Source organism: Typopeltis vanoorti, chromosome 16, assembly GCF_054136105.1.
Source record: "Typopeltis vanoorti isolate ZY-2024b chromosome 16, IOZ_Tvanoo_1.0, whole genome shotgun sequence".
In the NCBI taxonomy this organism is placed as follows: Eukaryota; Metazoa; Arthropoda; class Arachnida; order Uropygi; family Thelyphonidae; genus Typopeltis; species Typopeltis vanoorti.
In genome coordinates, this window is record NC_143564.1 from 70185114 (window position 1) to 70206850 (window position 21737).

Sequence of the window (21737 nt, forward strand, 5' to 3'; positions counted from 1 at the left end):
AAGATCTGATTCTGACAGCCTCTATTTGGCCTGAATCCAGCTTGTTCTTCACCAAGCTTTTCTTCCACAATTCTTCTCAACTGTTTCTCAAGTATTTCCATAGATCTTGCCAGGAACACTCGGTAGGGAAATACCTCTGTAATTCTTACATTCAGTTTTATTTCCTTTTTTATATATGGGTCCTATTAAAGCTCTACTCCAATTATCGGGAACAGATGGCATCAATGGTAATATCATATTAAAAACGAGGATATTAGGAAAGAACTTGACATTGTCAGCATCCAGGAATGCATTAGCAGAGCTAATCTCAGGTGGTATGGTCACTTAAACAGAATGGGCGAGGAGAGATTAGCAAAACAAGTGTTCTCTGCCAGATTGGCAGGAAAACGACCCAGAGGAAGATCAAGATATAGGTGGATTGATACAGTACAAAGTGCCTTAGACGATAGAAATATAAGATCTGATAATGTTGGAGTCTTGACAAGTAACAGACTGATTTGGAGGAAAATTGTAGATAGGAAGTTAGTAATGATGTAAATTTTTCATGTAGTACTATCATATCCTGTACACCCCTTGAGGGTACATGTCAGGAATTTGATGATGATTCATCAGCTTGCATAATATGTCCAAAGTACATCAACTTCTGTTTAGTGATCACTGCCTCCAAGGAGCATTCTCTGTCTTTATATTCTCTAAAACCTTCTTACTAGTCATTCTTGCAGTCCATGAGATTCTTAATAGTCTCCTCCACACCCATAATTCAAATGACTCAATTCGCTTTCTATCTTTCTTCTTAATAATCCAGCTTTCACATCCATATATCACTACTGGAAATACCATTGCTTTGACAATTGTAAATTTTGTGGCCTCACACCTCTATCTTTCAAAATTTTTGTCAGGTTTAACCTCCCTACAGGCTGAGGTGGATGAAATAGTGATACCAAATTGCACTTCTTATCCATGTCGTTCAATAGGTGTTACAGAACCATAGCCAGATTTAGCTGAACGTCTATAGATGTCATGGCTGGTTGGGGTGTGTGTGGGGGGGGAGTTAACATTGTTTTTTTCCCCGTGATTATCCTTCTTTTAATTTCATCTTCAAATTTATCATCAATTCTTATTTTGGATCCCAGTAAATCGTAACTTTCAACGATTTTTATTTTATCTCTCTCTATTATAAATGCATTTAAATTGCCAGAAGCCATCACTTTTGTTTTGTTTAAATTAAGCCCAGCTTTGTTACTTTCTGTCTTAACCAATACAATCAACTGCTCCAGATCTTCCTTAATTTCTGCTATGAGGGTTGTATCATATGCATACCTTAAATTATTTATTTTCCTGCCACCAATCTTAATTCCAGCTGGAACTTTGTCTAAATCAGCCATTCTCATAACATATTCACTATAAATATTAAAAAGGTAGGGCAACAGTATACAATCCTACTGCACCCCTTTTTCCACTCAAACACTGTCTGTTTCTCCAAAGACTGGTTTTAATTAAGCTTGGTTGTCATACAGCTCTCTTATCGAGAGAATTAGATGTTCAGGTATTCCCATTGATCTCATTACAATCCACAGTCTGCTGTGATCCACATAATCAAAAGTTTTCTTATAATCAATAAAACAAATAAATACTTCCTTCTGAAATTCTCTTGTTGTTTCCATAATCCATCTCATGTTGCTATTTGGTCTGTAGTTCCTCTACCTCTCCTAAAGCCTGCATGTTCTTGTGGCATTTCTCTATTCACATATAGCTCCGACCTTTGTTAGATCACTTCAAGTATAACTTTATTTGCATGTGAAATTAAAGTGGTGGTTCTATAATTATCACAATCTCTGGCATTTGATTTTTTTGGAATTGGCATGGATACTTATGTTTTCCAATCTCTAGGCCAGTTCAATATATTCACTACTTCATCCCTTTTTTACAACTCCTAATTTAGGGATCAACTTCCCCCTAACATCATTTATATTTCTAAACAGATCTTTTGTTCTATCCATAATAGTGCTTCGTTCAATTTCCTTGCACCTTTTGTTTAATGTTTTTCCTTATCTTTCCTAACCTGTCTTTGGAAATCTGCACTCAGTTATCTAACCCTCTTTTTGTTTCTCTGAAGTTTAATTTTTCTTCTTCCCTTTGCTATTTGAACAGATTTTTCTGACAACCATTAACAATCTTTCTTTCTTGTTGCTTTATTAGGAGTAGTCTTTGCTTCTTCTATGACTGTACATTTTGTTTCTTCCCAAAGTTCTTCTAATTCTCTTCCTGTCTTCTCTAAACTTTTTAATTTCTTTCAGATTTCTACTTTAAATGCTTCATTTATAGGATCTAAATCAAATCTGATACTATCCTTTTGTTTCTTCTTAGCACTTAATTTCCATTTAATTTCAGCTATCAATAATTCACGATATGTCCCACAGTCTGCACCAGGCAGTGTTTTTGTTGCTTGGATAGCACTCCTCCACATTCGGCTGGCAACAATATAATCAATCTGGCTTCTGGATTCCCCATTAGGTGAAGTGTACATGTGTACAATCTTCTTTTATGTTGTTGGAAGCAAGTGTTTGCAATAAAGCAACTGTTCTCAAAACAAAACTCCAACATCCTTTCTCCTGCTTCATTCCTCAGTCCTAAACCAAATTTTCCCAGTGATACCTCGTTCTTCTTTTTCACCTGCTTTTGCATTCCAATCACCTAATATCAAAAGAAAGTCTGTTTTATTAGTACTATATACTACTTGCTGTAAGCTGCTATAAAATTCTTCTACCTCATCTTCACTTGAATCTGTAGTGGGTGTGTGCTTACTTCCATACAAACATTACTACATGACACCTTGGACTCATGCTTTCCTAGGACTCATCACAACATACAAATCTACAATACCAATACTTGCCACTAGATATGCTCATGCATACCATCACCAAATATAGAGCATAACACCATCTGCGACTCGACTCACTACACAGTACTTTTATCTGTTAAATGCATATTTCCTCTGGCTGATCCACTGTTATTCACTCTACACTTCCATATGAGAATAGTTAACCCCCCCTCCCCCCTTCAACTGAAAAGCCCATATAAGATTCCTTTTTGCCATGAAAATACATGAACAGGTCTTTTCTGATCAGAGAGTGAATGACTTGTCACCATTCCAAATGCCTTATAGAAGCACTGCCTATACACTGCTTGGAAAGAAGTCAACGGACATGCTCATAAGTAAGTGCATTGTGTCATGTAACAAGCCACGTGTTTCTAGCCAGTATAAACTGGAGGAATATGATGCTTCCAAATCATTGCAACTATGTCCAGGTGAAACATCTGTGATAGGCGTAGCATCCTATCACATTGGCATTTGATAGGATGCATAGCAGGCACATCTGTTTGTGAAACTGTTGACAAATTGGCCATCCTAGGTCAACAATGAGTGACACCATACTGAGATGGAAGCTAAGGGAGAAACTGCAAGTGCTTCCTGCAATTGAGGACCCACCACACTCACCAAATATGACCGTATTTGGTGAGTGTGGTGATAGTCGGTGATAGTGTGGTGATTTTCATAGTAGGACTGCAATATGCAAGTCCTACATTACTTTAACCAACATGCAACATCATATTCAGTAGTGCAAAGAACATATACAGTGGGACGTGGAATCTTGGAAAGCTGTGTTGTGAAGCGATGAATCACGCCACATCTGCTACTGAGAAGATGGGGTGGGTGTGGATGATGCCTGGTGAACATCTCTTACCAGAGTGCATTACCACAACTATGAAATTCAGAGGCGGGAGTGAAATGGTATGGTCCTGTTTTTCCTGGTTTGGCTTCTACTTGTGGTGCCACAAATACTGAATTCTAGACAATGCAATGCTTCCTACTTTGTGGCATTTCTAAGGAACTGACCATTGTCTCTTTCTGCAAAACAATGCACCATGTCATAAAAGCTACTGCTGCTGTAACTGCATGGTTTGCGGATATACACGTCACCACACTTGACTGGCCTCCAGAGAACACTAATTTAAACCCTACTGAACATCTGTGTGATGAACTGGAGCATAAGGTGAGGTCAAGGGACGTCTGTCACATAACAGTCCAGTACTTACATGCTGACAAGAAAAACAGTCCAAAATTCCCATTGATTGCTAGTATACACTTGTGGAAAGTATGCCCCATAAGACTGCTGCAGTCATCACAGCAAAAGGAGTTGTACATCTTATTAAGCTGGACACCATGGCTGTTTCTGTTGACTTCTTTCCAGGCAGTGTATAGTAAGGAAATCACAGTATGCATATACTGGGAACAAACTGTCTTGGGTTTGGATTCTGTATATCTTTTTACAGTTATCTTAGTAAATTACGACAAACTGTTTACTTTCACACAAAGAATAACTTACAACATTATGTTATAACAAAAGATAGTTTTTTCTTCCCTGTTCTTCGACCTGCAGGCTGTGTATAAATCCCACTATGGAGTTTGTACAATTTTCAACACCATATGAGACCACTATTCTGCTTACCGAAAACTTGATGTTTTCAGCAAGTATAATGTTTGATCTGAAGAGCAGAGTTTCTGGATTATCTGACTCTTAATCTGCTCACAATGCTAAAAGTACTAAATGCATGGGTGAAGGATTTTTATTTATTTTTTCACAATATCCAGAAACCTTGTTCTAGAGACCAAAGTGAAACTTTTCAAACCACTTCAAGCTTCTAACATGCAAGACACTGATTGGTCTCATCTCACACCAAGGAATGAAATTTATTTCTCACATAAAAACAATTGCAAACATCCATGCCCACAGCAAGAATTGAACCCAAAGCCTTTTTTCTTTCTTATATATATAAATTCTGATCCACACAAAATGTCACAAGAGACCTATGGCATATCAGTGACAGGTGCTCGCAAAAAAGTAGGAATCTGTCACTTTTTTAAACAGCTGCAAAGTCTAAACAGATGCATTTGTATTCTCAAAGAATTTGTATTCTTTGAGAAAAATAGAATGAGGGGGAGCCTGTTTCAAAGAACAGAAATAGATTAAATGAAAGATGAAGCTAAGAAGCTGGTTCGACATGTTTTAAGCTGGACTATAAATGGGTGCTGGTTGGCAGCAGCAATCATTCTTATGATTTTGGAGGAAAGTGGAGGAATGATAGCAGCCAATTTGCCAGAACACTGTCCATGAAAATTATCTGTAGAACAGGCATAAATCAGAAACAAATGTCTATGTGAGAGGAACTGAAGTGGCTCTGCAAGGGAGGGATCATTAATTAACTTGATTGCCATCTTCTGGATAGCACTGAGCAATCTTAGAGAAGATTTGGAGCACTATCCCAAATGCATGAGAATATTCCATGTTTGGGAGGATTTGAGATTTGTATAATGTTAACAGCTGTAAAAGTGTGAAGTAGTGTCTTGAGCAGAAAAGTACACCAAGATTTTTGATAACTGTAGAAGCTATGGATGAGTTATGCTGTCAGGAAAATCTGGAGTTGTGAGTCAGGCTGAGCGGCAAAATTTGGTTGTGTCTGGATGATATTATTGAAAGTTAAGGGAAGGAATGTTAGATATTTCTTGCAAGAGATCAGATTGGATTCAGTTTTTGATGGGATCAAAGTCTATAAGGTCAACAATCATATCCTTACCCACTGAAATACAGCCAGGAGATATGAGTTCAGGACAACAGTCATGATGGATCTTGGGGATTCTAACAAATTGGGCACTACATTGTTTATCAAATGAAAAGGATGAATGGAATGTACTGTCATCTGAGAAGCCATGGATAGGTTTTTCAAGTCTGTAAGTGTAGGTCATTTATATACAGGAAGAGAGAGTGGGTGAAAGTCTAGAACTGAGGTATTCCAGCATCGATGAAGAAATCCGAGGAGATAATACCATCCATCACGACTCATAGTTAGTGATCAGTGTGGAAAGCTGGCTGGCTATCCAGTTGCATGGGGGAAAGCAGACAATGGCAAGTTTCCAACTAGGGAGCCCCTATCCCAAATCTGATCAAATACTTTTGAAATGTTAAGAGCAAATGTGAGTTTCTAGGAATTTTTCCATAGCTTGAGTCCAGAGGGGTGGTGGAGAGTAAAAGATATGCTGTGGTTAAAGAGTGATGAAATCCACATTGCTGGCCACCTGATTAGTTGATGGGTCTCCAAGTAAGCAGAAGTTGGCTGCTGATGACTTTCTCCAGAGTTTTTGAGTGTACAGAAGTGAGAGCAACTAACCCACTAATGTTGCTGTGTAGATGCCAGATGACTAGGATAGACTGAACAGGCAATATTCTGGGGGGGGGGGGGGGGCACAAGTTTTTAATGCAACAGGTGAGATACCATCAGAATCAGATGCCTCATTTGCATTGAACTTTATTAAAGATTCTTCAGACTTCTTTCTGGAAGAAGACTATGGGTGTTATAAAGTGGGAAGTTCTTGTTAAAGTTGGGAAATTTTGCCCTAGTCATCTGTACAAGAATTGGAAGACAACAGCAATACCAATTAAGTTCAACTTGTTTTGTGTGAATTGACTATGGTAGTATCTGGATGTAAGAGTGCTGGAAACATGGGTGAACAAAATTTGTGCCAACTGGATTGGCAAGGAATCAGAAAGCTGGACTGCCACTGAACAGGAGGTGAGTTTTAGCATTTGGCCCTTTAAATAGGATATTCGATGGCACTTTTACAGATGTTGCAAGGTGCAACATAAACAGAGTGAGCAGCTAGAGTTTTAGTCTTGTGCCACTCATGATATGCTGAGTATTTTTCCTGCACTGCTGTGGCACAACTTCTGTTAGAACTTGGAGGCAATAGAGAGAGAGCAAATGAAAGTGACATTGGTTTGGCAAAGAAATTTTGAGCCAAAACAGATCAAAGTTTTATCATCTCTGACATGGAATGCCAGTTCTGATGTACAAGTATCATTCTTGTGCCAGAAGAAACTGTGATGTGTAGTTTGGGCAGTTCAGGTGAACAGTGGTTGTTTGAAATTGCTAACTGAGGTTATGTCAAGAATAGTAATTGTGGTTTAGAGGACTGTAAGTAGTGCACATCATTTCTAATGCTAAACAGCATTATAAATGATAATGATAAATATCATGTATATTTTTATATATATTTATGATATTTAGCAATCCTAAATAGCATTGCTAAATATCATTTATAATACTGTTTAGGTCACAAATGTTGGCAAAGTGAATAGAGAAACTCCTTTTTTTTTTTTTTTCATAAGATTAATGTTGGTGGATTTTTATTTTTCTGGTTGGATTTTTTTTTTAATTGTTATCTGTGGGAGAATTTTTTATGAACTTCAGTAAAATCACCTTTTGTTGAGTTGTAATTCATTATATGTGGATAGAAAGAGATAATAAGGAATAGGGACAAGCAATAAAAGGTGACAGACTTACACATACTACCCACACAGAGGGAATTTGGCTTCCTGTACATGCATGGCCTCGACAGTTTGCCCCCTGCAAACTACTGTACTTGTTTCCAATCACAAACTGGTAAAGTAAGTGTAGCAGGATCTAGCTGATTAGCTGATTGGGAAGCCTCCAAATTCATTATTAGACAGTTCAGTCCCATGTCAGGAGAGATGAGCATTTCACAGTGAAATGTACTAACTGATGACCTGAGGGTGAGACACTTATCAACACCACAACTTATACTGGCAGAGGATAATAAAATCAAAAGCACTTCTCTGGCATAAAATAGGAAAGACTGCATTATTAAGCTGGACTGTAGAACCATTTTACTACTATATCTTTGAATTGGGAGGATCTGGGCAACTTACATTGTGATTGGCATGCCATTGAGGGTGCCACTCACACAACAAGTTGGAAGAATAAATCAGTAAATAAACATAGCATTCAAACACGAACGTAAGCCACTTCATGCCTCCAATAAGTAAGATAGTGGTTTTTCACTGGAGCCAGCAAAGGTAGGTCGATTGGTAGAGCCTCTGCTACTAATGGCTCAGCAAAATGTTAAGCAAGTTTGAGTGTGGTTAGTAGTTGGAAGGGTGTAAATCATTCGATGCTGTTGGCACACTCTCCCTCGATGAGTCATTGGACTCGCTGGAGGTGTCACATAATAATAATAATAATAATAATAATAATAATGAGCTGTAAAACTGAACAAGCTATGTTAAAATCTGACATACGTATTGGAGAGCACCATATTTTACAAAAATCACCTGCATACACCTCAACAGCTTGTGCACATTTCCCTTTGACCTCGATCACTTTCTGCACTTCTATAGATATTCTCATCGATTTTTAATATTAGTCAGATATTTTGGATCACTCTTCCTGTCACATGACCACCAACATATATACAATAGGCCAGGGGCCTTCAACCTTTCAGACAGTGCAGGCCACATAAGAACTGCTCACATAAGTATGTGCTTCCTAACAAAGTGCACATCTTCAAAGCATGCCAGCAAAGATTAGGGAATGCATCCTCAGGAATGTAGTCTTTGTAAAATGTAAGCAAGGGCACAATGAATAATTTTTCTCTCAAAGAAGAGTTGTTTTGGAGTTCAAGCAGCTCCATTTATACTAAGCCTGGCATTTTGGCAGCATTGACACTGAATGGCATTGAAAATAAATCTAAAGAAGACTGTTGGTTACGAAAATCGCTAAATCTCTCTTCAAACTTGCTTTGCAACACAGTTGGACTCAGCGAGAAGCTGAAAATTGGTTAAGTCTTTTTTTTGCAAGTTGTGCCTACCAAAGTTTGAGCTTGGCCATAAAAGCTTTGATGTGATCAAACAGAGTGTGCACCAGTTCACCAGTTGATCTTTGGATTGTATCCGCGTATTTAGGTCATTCATATGCAACGAGATGTCGGTCACAAAGGCAAAATCTGTCATCCACTTCTGATCACTGAATTCCGCAATCTGCTTCCCATAGTTTGCATGAACTGCTGTATTTCACTCCTTAAGTCAAAGACTTTTTTTAAGAACCTTCCCTCTGCTAAACCAATGCACGTCACTATAATAAACCACATTACTGTGATCCACTTTGCATTCATGGGTCAAAAACTCTTGGAATTGATGATGATTCAATCCTCTTGCCCTAATAATGTTGAACACGGTCACAATAACTTTCATGACATTCTCAAATCCAATAGTTTTTGCACACAAATTCTCCTGGTGGATTAAACAGTGGTAATAGACGAAATCTTTTCCATCTAGTTCCGGTTCTTTCATAGTAGCGCAACAAACCCTTTGTTCTTTCCACCATAGCAGGGACACCATCAGTTACCACACCCTTGAGGTTGGTTAAGCTGAGGTCAAAATGCCAGAGCGTTTTCTTGGCGGCTTCAAGAATATCAGTGCCTTTTGTTGTTCCCTTCATAGGTACAAGCACTAGCAGTTCTTCTGTCACAGTCAATTGTTGATCAATACCACGGACAAAGATAGCCAGTTGTGCTGTATCCTTCACATCTGTGCTCTCATCTAAAGCAAGTGAATATGATGTAAATTTGGACAACCGTTTTTTTTTTAAAGTTCCTTCAATGTCACTGACAAGTTCTTCGACATGTCGTGCTACAGTTAACCCAGACAAGCTCAGTATTTTAAACACTTATTATTTGGGCAGAGAATTTCCCCAGCAGTGATGAGACACTTTTTCATAAACTCGCTGTCCAAGAAGGCTTTTGATTTTTTAGCAATTTTTTCAGCTATTACATATCTTACTTTGATGCATGGTTCGCTCTCTTCCCTCTGCCTTTTAAACGTACCCTGCTGGCATTTTAAATCAATTTTGAGATGGTTCACTTTGTCCACATGAAGCTGTCCTTGAAGGTGATCGAAATTGGACACATGCTTTGTCTCGTAGTGTCGTTTTATATTGTATTCTTTAGATACTGACACTGACTCACAACAAATTAAACACACTGGCTTATCGTTGATTGGCACAAAAAAGTACAAATTGGTCGACTTTTTATTAAAAACCAGACAAGAATTACTTGATTTATGCTTTTTACTCATAGACACCATAGTGATGGAAGGTGAACCCAAAAAATTATCCAAAATGACCGTGTAATGGTAATTATCCACTGAACATGTCTCACACTAATGAAAAAAGTTTGGCAATATAAAACCACAACAGGCTATGGCTGACATGACGAACCTGTGTGCGCTTATACACGAATATCACACTGTTCAAGACTGACTGTGGATGAGATCCTCTTGTATTAATATGAAAATAATGAAGTATCGAGAACCTTCGAGATGTATCTGGAAGGCACTAGACAGCGCACTCGAACAAACTACTGCTTCAGTCATCTACCTGCGACGTTAGTACTAGTACTTAAGTACTTCTTGGCAGTGGTAGTTGGCTGAAGAAGCATGTCTATTTAATATGTTTTTTATAGGATTTTATGTAAAGTATCAAATGCACAGTTCCTTGTGAATCTGGAAAGCATCTTACAATTCGAAATACCACAGTATAGCTTAGTGGCCAGTGGGCTTCATCGAAATTATTTTTTTATTTAATCGCTTTCTGATGTTAAGTAGTTATTTTTTCAAACTGGCTGGCAGGCCACGGCAAAGAGCTCCATGAGCCATGCGGTGAAGACTCCTGCTCTAATAGATGGACCATCTTCAGATGGCATGGGTTCTTCCATGTCACAAATAAAATGATAATCGATACAAAATTAATAACAGAAAAAACTCACGTACAAAGATTATTTAATAGTATAATTTTCACCTGTGTGTCACAGACATCTTCAGTACATTAAGCTCGAATTAAACAATAACTGACAATTCCAAAAAGCACCACCTAAGTAGCTGTTGTAAGATAACTAAAAAGGTCAATAACTTTCCTAAAAAAATAAAAAATAAAAAAATAAATACAATAAAAAGTTAGGAAAGTTAATCATCCAGGTGTCTACCAGATTCTGTGCTCTTTGTGGATTATCTTATTTCGGACAAACGGAAAGATCTGCCTCTATTTGGCTAGAAGAACACCAATCTTATATTGAATACTTTAAACCTGAAAAGTCTGGACTTGCAGAACATGCCATCTTCACTAGACACAGAGTTCATTGGAGAAAGACAAGAGTTCTTCACAAAAGTCAGTTTCTCATGGAACGCCTTTATAAAGAAACATGTGAAACTCTACTTCATTCTCCTTACTTAAACAGATCCGACGGCTTACGTCTATCCCCTTTGTAAGAGATAGTACTTTACAAATCAGCTAATCTTTCCTAACGTTTTATTGTATTGATTTTTTTTATTTATTTTAGGAAAGTTATTAACTTTTTTTAGTTATCTTACAACAGCTACTTAGGTGGCACTTTTTGGAATTGTCAGTTATTTAATTTGAGCTTAATGCACTGAAGATGCCTGTGACACACACAGACGAAAATTATACTATTAAATAATCTTTGTATGTAAGTTTTTTCCGTTATTAATTTTGTATCGATATGTCTACTCACGGTATACCACTTTTAAAACTTAAAAATGATAATGGAACCAGTGGCAGCCCGTGAAGTTTTAAGTGGGAGTGCTGTGTATACAAAATTTTAAAAAAAATCATTTTTTTTTAAGTAGCATAGACAATTAATAAATAAATCTGTAGATTTATTTATTAATAAATTGGTTACTGATTAGGAAAAAAATAATTTTTTTAAAATTATTTTGTATAGGCAGCACCCCCACTTAAAACTTCATGGGCCACCACTGATTGGAACGTATTCTGCAGATGTGTCCTATATACATCATTTTGTCCTGAAGTATTTTCAGGACAAAAAATACTGAACGGTGCAAACTTTGTTTGCTTACACGTGGATAAAGGATTAAACCAAATATATAATTGGTAGCATAGCCAAGTGAAAAACTTCCATCAACTATCTCTAATCCAGAGTATTTTAATAATAAGGTGCTGACACCTTTTGGCAACTGGTATATGGTGATATGACTTCTGCATTGCTTCCACCTTAGTATAACCACCTATGGGTCTGGCTCCCACTTACGAGACCTCAATAAAGGTCGAAACCGGTCTGGGTAGTGACCCTTCCCTTAATGCATAGCATTATACATGTCCACAAGGAGATGTGCTTTGCATTATGGGATACTAAGGCAAGTGATCAGAACTTATGCCACCTTTACCACGAGTTTCCCCAGTCCTGAAATTACTTCAGGAGCAAACTTTGTTTGCTTACACTTGGTTAAAGGATTAAACCAAATATATAATTGATAGCATAGCCAAGTGAAAATTTTTCCATCAATTATCAAAGTAGATTTATCATCAGACAAAGCTAGTTGCTTATAGTGCAACCTTTATAGCCTGAAAATTTCAACTATTCTAACAAAAATATACCCTAAGATAGTTAAAATCATACTTATTATGATTAAATTTAGCTTTATGTTTTCATGAAGACATTTTTTAAAATTAGATCAAGAAATATGATCCTTATCTCAGAAATGACAAGAATGAAACAAGAAATATGGTTTTTAAATCAAATTCATTTAACAGGGATTTATTTTAGTTCTTAATAATGAATGATTATTGATTTCTTTAAGTTACTGTCAATATATTACTGTCAATTATTGATTTCTTTAAATTACTGTCAATATTTTGTATAGGCAGTACCCCCCACTTAAAACTTCATGGGTCGCCACTAATTGGAACATATCCTGCAGAACGTATCCCATATAATGCTGATACTTGTTACACCCAATAAATTCTGAATCTGTTCAATACTGCAAAACAGTATCTGCATAGTCATTTCTAGAGATACATACAGAAGCAATTTATAAAAACGAAATATAAAATTTAAAAAAAATGAATTGATCCTTAGCAGTTTCTGACAAGGATCAATTCATTTTTTTTTTATCAAACTAAAAAAAAAAAAACACTAAAAAAAAAAAAAACACTAAAAAAAAAGCATTTTATTTATCAATAAGCCATATAAAAATGCTTCAACCTTAATGGAAAGAAACTGTTTCAAGATACACCAACAAATAGAAACACCTTCCTGGAAAACATCCAATTCCAAAAAAAAAAAGCATTAAACAAACATGTCACAATTCAGAATGTTCTATTCTTGCCAGGTGCAGGATTTCAATTTCACTTGGCAACAGCAGTGCTTTTCATTCCCTACTCTATTCTAAAAAACTGAAGAAAGTCCCATTGTGTAAGAAAGTCTTTAGCCAGTATCAAACATTAAGGATAAACAGAATACTTTATTTTCCTTCATACAACCCAAAAGAAAATCATTCAGAAAAGATACCTAAATATAATATAATATTAGTAGTCAATAATTCATTAAGAATTATAAAATATATTTTGTAATTCTAAATAAACCATTTAAGGGATTTATGAAGGAGAAGTGGAACAGCTGGATGCAGTCTTCAGATTTTGAGGTTACGCCATCAGGAAGGAGGAAGAGGCCTAGCTTTTCGCAAGTGTGTGAGTGGGTCAAAGCTTCATGGGATGCTGTGAAAACTGAGACAGTGGTTAAATCATTTAAGAAGTGGCATTAATAATGCACTGGATGGTACAGAGGACAATTTGTTGTATGAGGACTCACATTCTGATTTAGAAGAGGTTTCAAGCGTCTCTTCATTTAGCTCTGGAGATGAATTTCTGGGTTTTGACGAAGAAGATTAAAAGGTCGGTACTCTTTCCTAGTTAGATTAGGTAATTGTTGAAAGTAGACCTACTTATTATTTTATATTTGAAATACTAAAAATTCATTATAATATTCAGTGATAAAGTTTTTTTCCTAAAAAATGTGTGGGAAAAAAGAGGTGCATTTTATAGGCTGGTGCATCTTATAAGCCAGCAAATACAGTAACTAAGACTGATTCAAGTTCAAATATTCTGGTACACATATTGCAAACCATCCTCAGTGTATTACAGCTGAAAAAATTAAAAAAATATTTTAAAAATTTTTTTCAAAAATTTTTAAAATTTTTGTCTCTGAAAATTTCCTCATCAAATTCAGCATTTTTATCATTTTTTGAAAACTTTTTACAGTAACTGATAATGGATGAATAGGCAACTGAAGATTTCATAATTCTACAATTATCAATTACAATAATACACTATTTTATAAAGTTTACCATATGCTTCAAGTTAAATTCTACTACAGATTTCCATATTAGATAAGAAAGGAAACATCGTTCCCACAGATATCCTATAGACGTTTAATGAATATATAATTTGAAATAGATAAAATTAAAAAATAATATTAATTACATGTAAGCAGTAACTTCTGGGTGCTTGCTCCAACGAATCTAGGCATTAGTATTTTATTTAATATAAATAGTTATTATATGAGAGTGTTTATTCTTTAGATGAAATTAACTGTAGAAACATGTTCAATATGAAAAATTATTTCCACTCACCTATATAAATAATAATCCAAAATTTGTAACTGATATTTTGCAGTAATCTTTATTGAATAAACCTTGATATTCTGAAATCAGGGTATAAACCAAGGATGGTGAACCTTTTTACAGGCATGTGACAAAACTGGCTAAAATCTTATTTAAAAAAAAAAAAAAAAAAAATCCTCTTGGAATTTTGCACAGTATAGCATTATTTTTTTCATACATACTCAACAAATGCATAACAAAAAAAAAAATAATAATAAAATAAATAAATAAAAGACTTAAATATAAAGAGCCAATAGGCTTCATTTCAGCAATAAAAACATTATTTAAATTAAGGGGATATTAAATCCCACATTGTTTTAAAACCGAATAAGAAACTCAAAGATTGGAATCAGAGAGTTTCATGCCGAATATAGTAAACTATAAAAGTATCGGCGATTACTAGCGTGAGCTATTGCAAGTAGTCCTAGTACGTAGTATAATCTCAGGCAACTTGCAGCAAAGGTGGTAAAGTTCTGATCGCTATTCTTGGTATTTTCCATAATGTAAAAACACATTTCCTAGGAAATGTATGCTGTTATTACATTATGATGGGAGGTCACTACCCAGACCAGCATCGCAGCAAAGGTGGTAAAGTTCTGATTGCTATTCTTGGTATTTTCCATAATGTAAAAACACATTCCCTAGGAAATGTATGCTGTTATTACATTATGGTGGGAGGTCACTACCCAGACCAGTTTCATCCTTTTTTGAGGCCACTATAATGTAAAAACAGCATACATTTCCTAGGAAATGTGTTTTTACATTATGGAAAATACCAAGAATAGCGATCAGAACTTTACCACCTTTGCTGCGAGTTGCCCAAGATTGTACTACGTACTAAGACTACTTGCATTAGCTCACGCTAGTAATCGCCGATACTTTTATAGTTTACTATATTCGGCATGAAACTCTCTGATTCCAATCTTTGAGTTTCTTATTCGGTTTTAAAACAATGTGGGATTTAATATCCCCTTAATTTAAATAAATAAAAGACTATTTCAAAGATTCTTTAATAACATATAAAAATAAAATCATTAACCCCCCTAACCAACCATGACATCTAGAGACGTCCAGCTAAATCTGGGTACAATTCTGTAACCCCCCGTTGATTAAAATGGATAGGAAGTGTAATTTGGTCTCACTATTTCATCCACCTAATAAAAAAAAAATTAATCACACATTTAACACAATTTTGTCAGTATGTTAAAGATACCAAGAAATTATATACTTGGTTTAATCCTTTATCCAAGTGTAAACAAAGTGTGTGCCTGAAATATAATCAGAACTAGGGTAACTCATATAAAGAAGCCAATGACTTCACTGAAACTTGTCTCAATATCCCATTAATATCCCCATGCAAAGAACATATCCTTACAGGTATGTATAATGCTATGCATTATGGAAGGGTCACTACCCAAGCTACTTTCGACATTTATTGAGGTCTCATCAGTGGAAGCCAGACCTAAAGGTGATATTAAGATTGAAGTAATGCAGAAGTCATATTTTCATATACGATTTGCCAAAAGATGTCACACCTTATTATTCAAATACTCTGGATTAGAGATAGTCGATGGAAGTTTTTCAGAAGTTTTTCCACTTGGTTATACTATAAATTAAAGACACCAAGAAATTATATACTTGGTTTAATCCTTTATCCAAGTGTAAACAAACATCTCACCAAGCAAATCACTGCCCCACAGATATTTACTGAATGGTGTAATGTCACTACATACTTAGCAAAGACAACAGGCATGTGTAAGTCATGACTCTAAGATGGATTCCTGAAGTGATGTGTTTCAGAGCTGAAAAAATTTTGGGATGCTCTGAATTCTAAATGCCCAAAAAATTTGTACACATTCCACTTTGGGTACATGTGCCACGAGTTCGCCAACCTTGGTATAGACCCAATGGCAGCCAATAACAAAAACAAATAAATGCATAATATTAACACAGATATCATGCTCCAGATTTTTTTTTTTTTTTTTTTTAAATGAAGAAAAACCTGTTGGAGCTCCATTTGTAAGACAAGAAAAATATAAAAACAACACAACAACTATAAAAATTAACCTAATTTATTTCATAGGCATACCTGTTTGCAGATATAAATTTAAAACTCTCATAAAAGTGCATATACCTCCTTTGTGCAGTTATCATAAAATAGCATACATTGGCTATTTCTATGGCTGGTTTTCTACAAGATCTAACTTTTTTAAGCAGGGGGGTGGAGGGGAATATAACTCCCTTTAAATTTACTATTATCTGCCAAAATAGTAACCACCTGGCTGGCCAAGTGGTTAGCATATCTGCTCTCCAGCCAAAAGGCTGCAGGTTCGAATCTCGCCGTGGGCATGGATGTTTGCGATTGTCTTTGGAAATACTAGTGATGGTGGTGGTTGGCGGTAGATACCGTTGGTGTAGCTGTGGTCAGTTGGTGGATTTGAGTGGCAGAGACAGAGTTGTGGAGTGGATGCCCTACCTCAATAAGTCTTTGGACTCTGTGGAGGTGTCTAATAATAATAAAATTATAAAACCAATGATAAATCATTGTTTTAATGGACATATTTCAGCAGAGAAGTACACATTCATACTAAAGAATGGGATCCAATTATGTCTCCACTCCACTATAGTATGAGCCACCACCACTGACTTGTGCTAAAGAAGTGTATAAATATAATAATTGAATTATTCTCCCAGTTTAAAATTAATCTATTTTAAATTTTACACCATGAGATATGGTTATCAAGATACCTGTGAGTATTAACCCAATGACTAAAGATGCCACAAGGATTGAAATACATCTGGCTTTGTTGTAAATAGGTGGGACACTAAGGAAAGTCCAACTCAAAATTCAAAAGCACAGTGATGAATATAATTTAATGCAGAAACTCCTTCACATACTTTATATATAACAAAGATGACAAAAACAGAATTCCTTCATTTCTTATATACTATAAATACATGCTCATGACAATGAACATTTAAAAAAAAGTTCAAAAAAACAAATTTAGAAATTAATATTACTATAAGGACTTAAATGCATCCATTTCAGTCCTGAGAGTAACACAAGTTTCAGATAGAATAAAATCCAACAGAACTAGTAATAAGGAACGCTATGAATACATAATTTAATAAGTTTTAAAATAATGTCACATACCTGCAATATCATAACAAGTAAAGGAAGACCTCCAGTACTTTTTGAAGCTATATATTTCCGTGTCTTTTCTGAATCAAAAGAACATGTAATCACATTTCTGATATCTCATAACTAACACAACCAACACTATTATCAAGCTTTAAATAACTTAAACATTTGTTTTGATGGAGTCCATACTACAACATACCACCAAAGATCTAGTTTTAAATGTTAAAACCCTAAGCACAGAAATCGTTTCTTTTGATGCTCTGCAGAGAAGCAATAACATAGTATATTTAATATACAACATAAAAGATAAATGAAATATAATGTTATTAAAATAAAATTTATTTATTAAAATAAAGTTTGTAATAAAACAGAAAAACTGCAAATGACATGACAAAGCTTCTCCATAAATCTTACTTGAAATTATAATAACATAATTAACTCACATAAAATATTATTTATTAGTAGAATTTTTGCCTGAGTATCACAGGCATTTTCAGTACATGTAAAAAAGGCTATTTAAACAATAACTGAAAATTCCAAAGGGTGACATCTAAGTAGCTCATGTAAGATAACTAAAAGAAAGGTCATTAAGTTTCCTAACTTATTTAAAAAAAAAAACAGCAATGGGCAATCCTATTTCTCCTGCTATTGCCAACTTCTATATGGAGTACTCTGAACAATGTATTTTTGACAACATTTCACCTAGACCTACTCATTGGTTCAGATATGTAGATTAAATCTTTGCTATCTGGAATGGCTTTCTGATGAATTACAACAGTTTCTCTCTAAATTAAATGCACTTCATCCAAGGATCCAGTTCACCCTAGAAGTAGAAGTAAATAAACAGTTAGGTCTTTTTAGACCTTTTAATTCTTCACCAACCAGATGGTAACAACCTACATTTCTAAGTCTATAGGAAGGAGACTCATAAAGGCCATTATATCCATGCTGAATCTCATCACCATCCCAGTCAAAAGGCAGGCACTATTAAAACACTGGTTCATCGGGCCCACACTTTTTGTTCTTCAGAGAACTATTAAAGAAAAAATTGCACTATATTATTTCCTCTTTTCTATCTAATGGATATAAGAATTCTTTCATCAAAAGAGCTTTAAGTAGTTTTGATATATCTTCCTCTTCAAATACAGAAGAAATAACACGTATTCCTATCCCTTATGTGCAAGGGATAGTGAACGCATAGCGAAACTTTTAAAACTACTAAATATATTTGTTGCCTTTCGACCCATCAGAAAAATCGCTACCTTTCTCACCTCTCCAAAGGATAAGCTTCCACATCTAAGTCATCCAGGTGTCTACCAAATTCCTTGCTCTTGTGGGTTATCTTATTTCAGATAAACGGAAACATCTGCTTTTATTCAGATAGAAGAACACAAGTCAGGTTCAATACCGTGAACCTGAACAGTCTGGAATTGCAGAAAATGCCATCAACACTAGACATAGGGTTCATTGGAATAAGACAAGAGTCCTTCACAAAAGTCGGTTCCTCATGGAATGGCTTTATAAAGAAACATGTGAAACTTTACTTCGCTCTCCCAACTGAAACAGATTTGATGGTCTACGTCTATCCCTTTTATGGGAGATAGTACTATTTAATCAGCTAATCTTTCCTAACTTGTTAATTGTGTGTGTGTGTGTGTGTGTGTGTGTGTGTGTTGTTTTTTTTATATAAATTAGGAAACTTAATGACCTTTTTTTAGTTATCTTACATGAGCTACTTAGGTGGCACCCTTTTGGAATTTTCAATTATTGTTTAATTAGCCTTTTTACATATACTGAAGATTGCCTGTGATACTCAGGCAAAAATTCTACTAATAAATAATATTTAACGTGAGTTAATTCCATTATTATAATTTCAAGTAATATGTTCCTTACTGAAACATCCATAAATCTTTATATAATTTCAGAATAAGCCAAGTTTATCTGTATATAATTACAGTCATCCCTCGACTAACATCTGTTAGAGTTATGTCCTTTCGAATATACATCCGTGATCCCATAAGGGAATAAATAACATTTTTGGGTATACTTACAAACAAGATGCAAGCGAGCGCAAGGTAAAGCATGCACAGTGGCAATAGCGTTTTCAGCGGCAGCCTCCCTCGGCAGTCAGCACGTGTCTTCAACAGTTCCTCTGTTGATTTTGTGTTTGAAAAATGGGTTATTTGTGTATTTATCATTAAATATTTCACGATGTTTTGTGCAACATGGCTCCTACACGCACAATCAAAAAACCTAGTGAAGAATCACAGAAAAAGAGGCAAGCAATTGATCTTGAAACGAAGTTGCAAGTTATAAAGCAACATGAAGCTCGTAAGCTTGTCAATGTGATCGCACATGACTTCGGATGGTCTCATTCTACAATGACGCCCATTTTGAAAAATAAGGATAAAATCATAGAGGCTGTGAAAGGATCTGATTCCATTAAATCGGCGATAGTGGCGAAACAACGACAAGGTCCTATCAGTGATATGGAAAAGCTACTTGCATCATGGATAGAGGACCTGAACCAAAAGCGCATATCCCTTAGCACTGTGACCATAACCACTAAGGCACTAAGTCTCCTCAACATGTTGAAGAAGAAAGCAGTATCTGATCATGACTACAAATTTAAGGCTTCTTCCAGTAGGTTCATGAGATTCAAGCAGCGTTTTGCACTGCATAATGTGAAAATGTATGGGAATCTGCTAGTGCTAAGAAGGCTGCCAAGGAGTTTGTAAAGAGATTGGATAAAATTATTTGCCAGAACAAATATTTAATATGGATGAGACGTCCTTCTTTCGGAAAAAAATGCCCGAGCAGAAATTCATTCACAAAATCTGAAATCTATACCTAGTTTCAAAGCTCTTAATGCCTGTATTACAATTCTGTTAAGGGTAATGTGGCTGGATATAAACTGAAACATTTGTGATATAGCACAGTGAGAAACCACGAATCTTCAAAAACATTAGGAAGCATATACTCCCAGTTCATTATCGGAGCAATAAGAAGTAGTGGATGACTCAAAAATTGTTTCAGGATGCCTAAATCAATTGCTGATTGTGAGTGAAATAAAAAGCTATTGTGAGAAATAAAATGTAGAATTTAAAATTTTATTAATTCTAGATAATGCTCCAAGTGATCCATCTTATACTTCTTATACCGGTGATCTTCACCAAGTTCAAGGTCATGTTTCTCCCACCAAACACTACTTCATTGATCCAACTGATGGATCAGGGAGTTCTTGCAGTGTTTAAGGCTTATTATCTACAGATAGCTTATTCACAAGCCATTTCTGTTACTGAAGGAAATGACCAGACTCTCATGCAATTCTGGAAAACATTCAATATTTATCATGCTATTAAAAATATTGCTGTGGCTTGGGACGAAATGGCCTCTCAATGTATGAGTGGCATATGGAAAAACACGTTAAAAAGGTTTGTGCATGATTTTGGAAGTTTGTAATAGTGGGCCTAACAAATAATCTGAATCTCGAAGTGAATGATGAGGACATAATTCAACTCAAAGAAAGTTCCCCTGAAGTGATGACCAACGAAGAATTGGTCAAACTGGAGGAACAACAACTGTTGCACAAGAGGAAAAACGAGAAAAGAAAGAGGGAAAAGAGAAGCAGAAACAGGTAGTTAAACAATTTACAGTTAAGGGCCTTGCAGAAATGTTCTTTGCAGTTAGCGATGTTCTCAAAATGGCTGAAGACATGGACCCCAATGTTGAATGCTACTTAATAATAGAAACAAAAGTACAGGATGCATTTGCATGCTATGAACAAATGTATCATGAAAAAAAGAAGAGGAATAAGCAAAGCATATTGGACATTTAAAAAAAAAAAAAAAAAAAAAGATTACACCAGAAGAGCCACAGCCTGATCGTTTGCACAGGGAAGGTAATGAAGATGTGATTGATTATTTTCCTGTTTTATAGTTGCAGTAACACACAATAGTTTTATAATATAATAAGGTTTAAAAATTAAAATGACAGTATAATTATTCCGGTTAAGTCCCTAACCCCTGTAACTCTGTTGATTTAATGTATCGACTTATGTCTGATTCGACTTACGTCCTGCCAGATGGGACGGAACCTAGACGTAAGTCGAGGGATGACTGTATATGGGATGCAATTACTTACATACAATGTATACATAACATGAATACTACAAATAAAAACATCCCAAACCTAGATGGTTCAATTAC

The 21737-nt window shown here is 35.5% G+C and overlaps 1 protein-coding gene across 1 annotated transcript in view; it reads right to left on the reverse strand.

The window, feature by feature from the left end:
• The window catches only part of LOC150098111 (cytosolic carboxypeptidase 1-like), a 551906-nt gene that overhangs the window by 392864 nt on the left and 137305 nt on the right, over positions 1 to 21737 (reverse strand). Inside the window, exon 4 of the mRNA XM_090406686.1 lies at positions 17542 to 17609. Within this exon, the coding sequence (XP_090262812.1) occupies positions 17542 to 17609 (68 nt within the window). The remainder of the gene's footprint in view (positions 1 to 17541; positions 17610 to 21737) is intronic.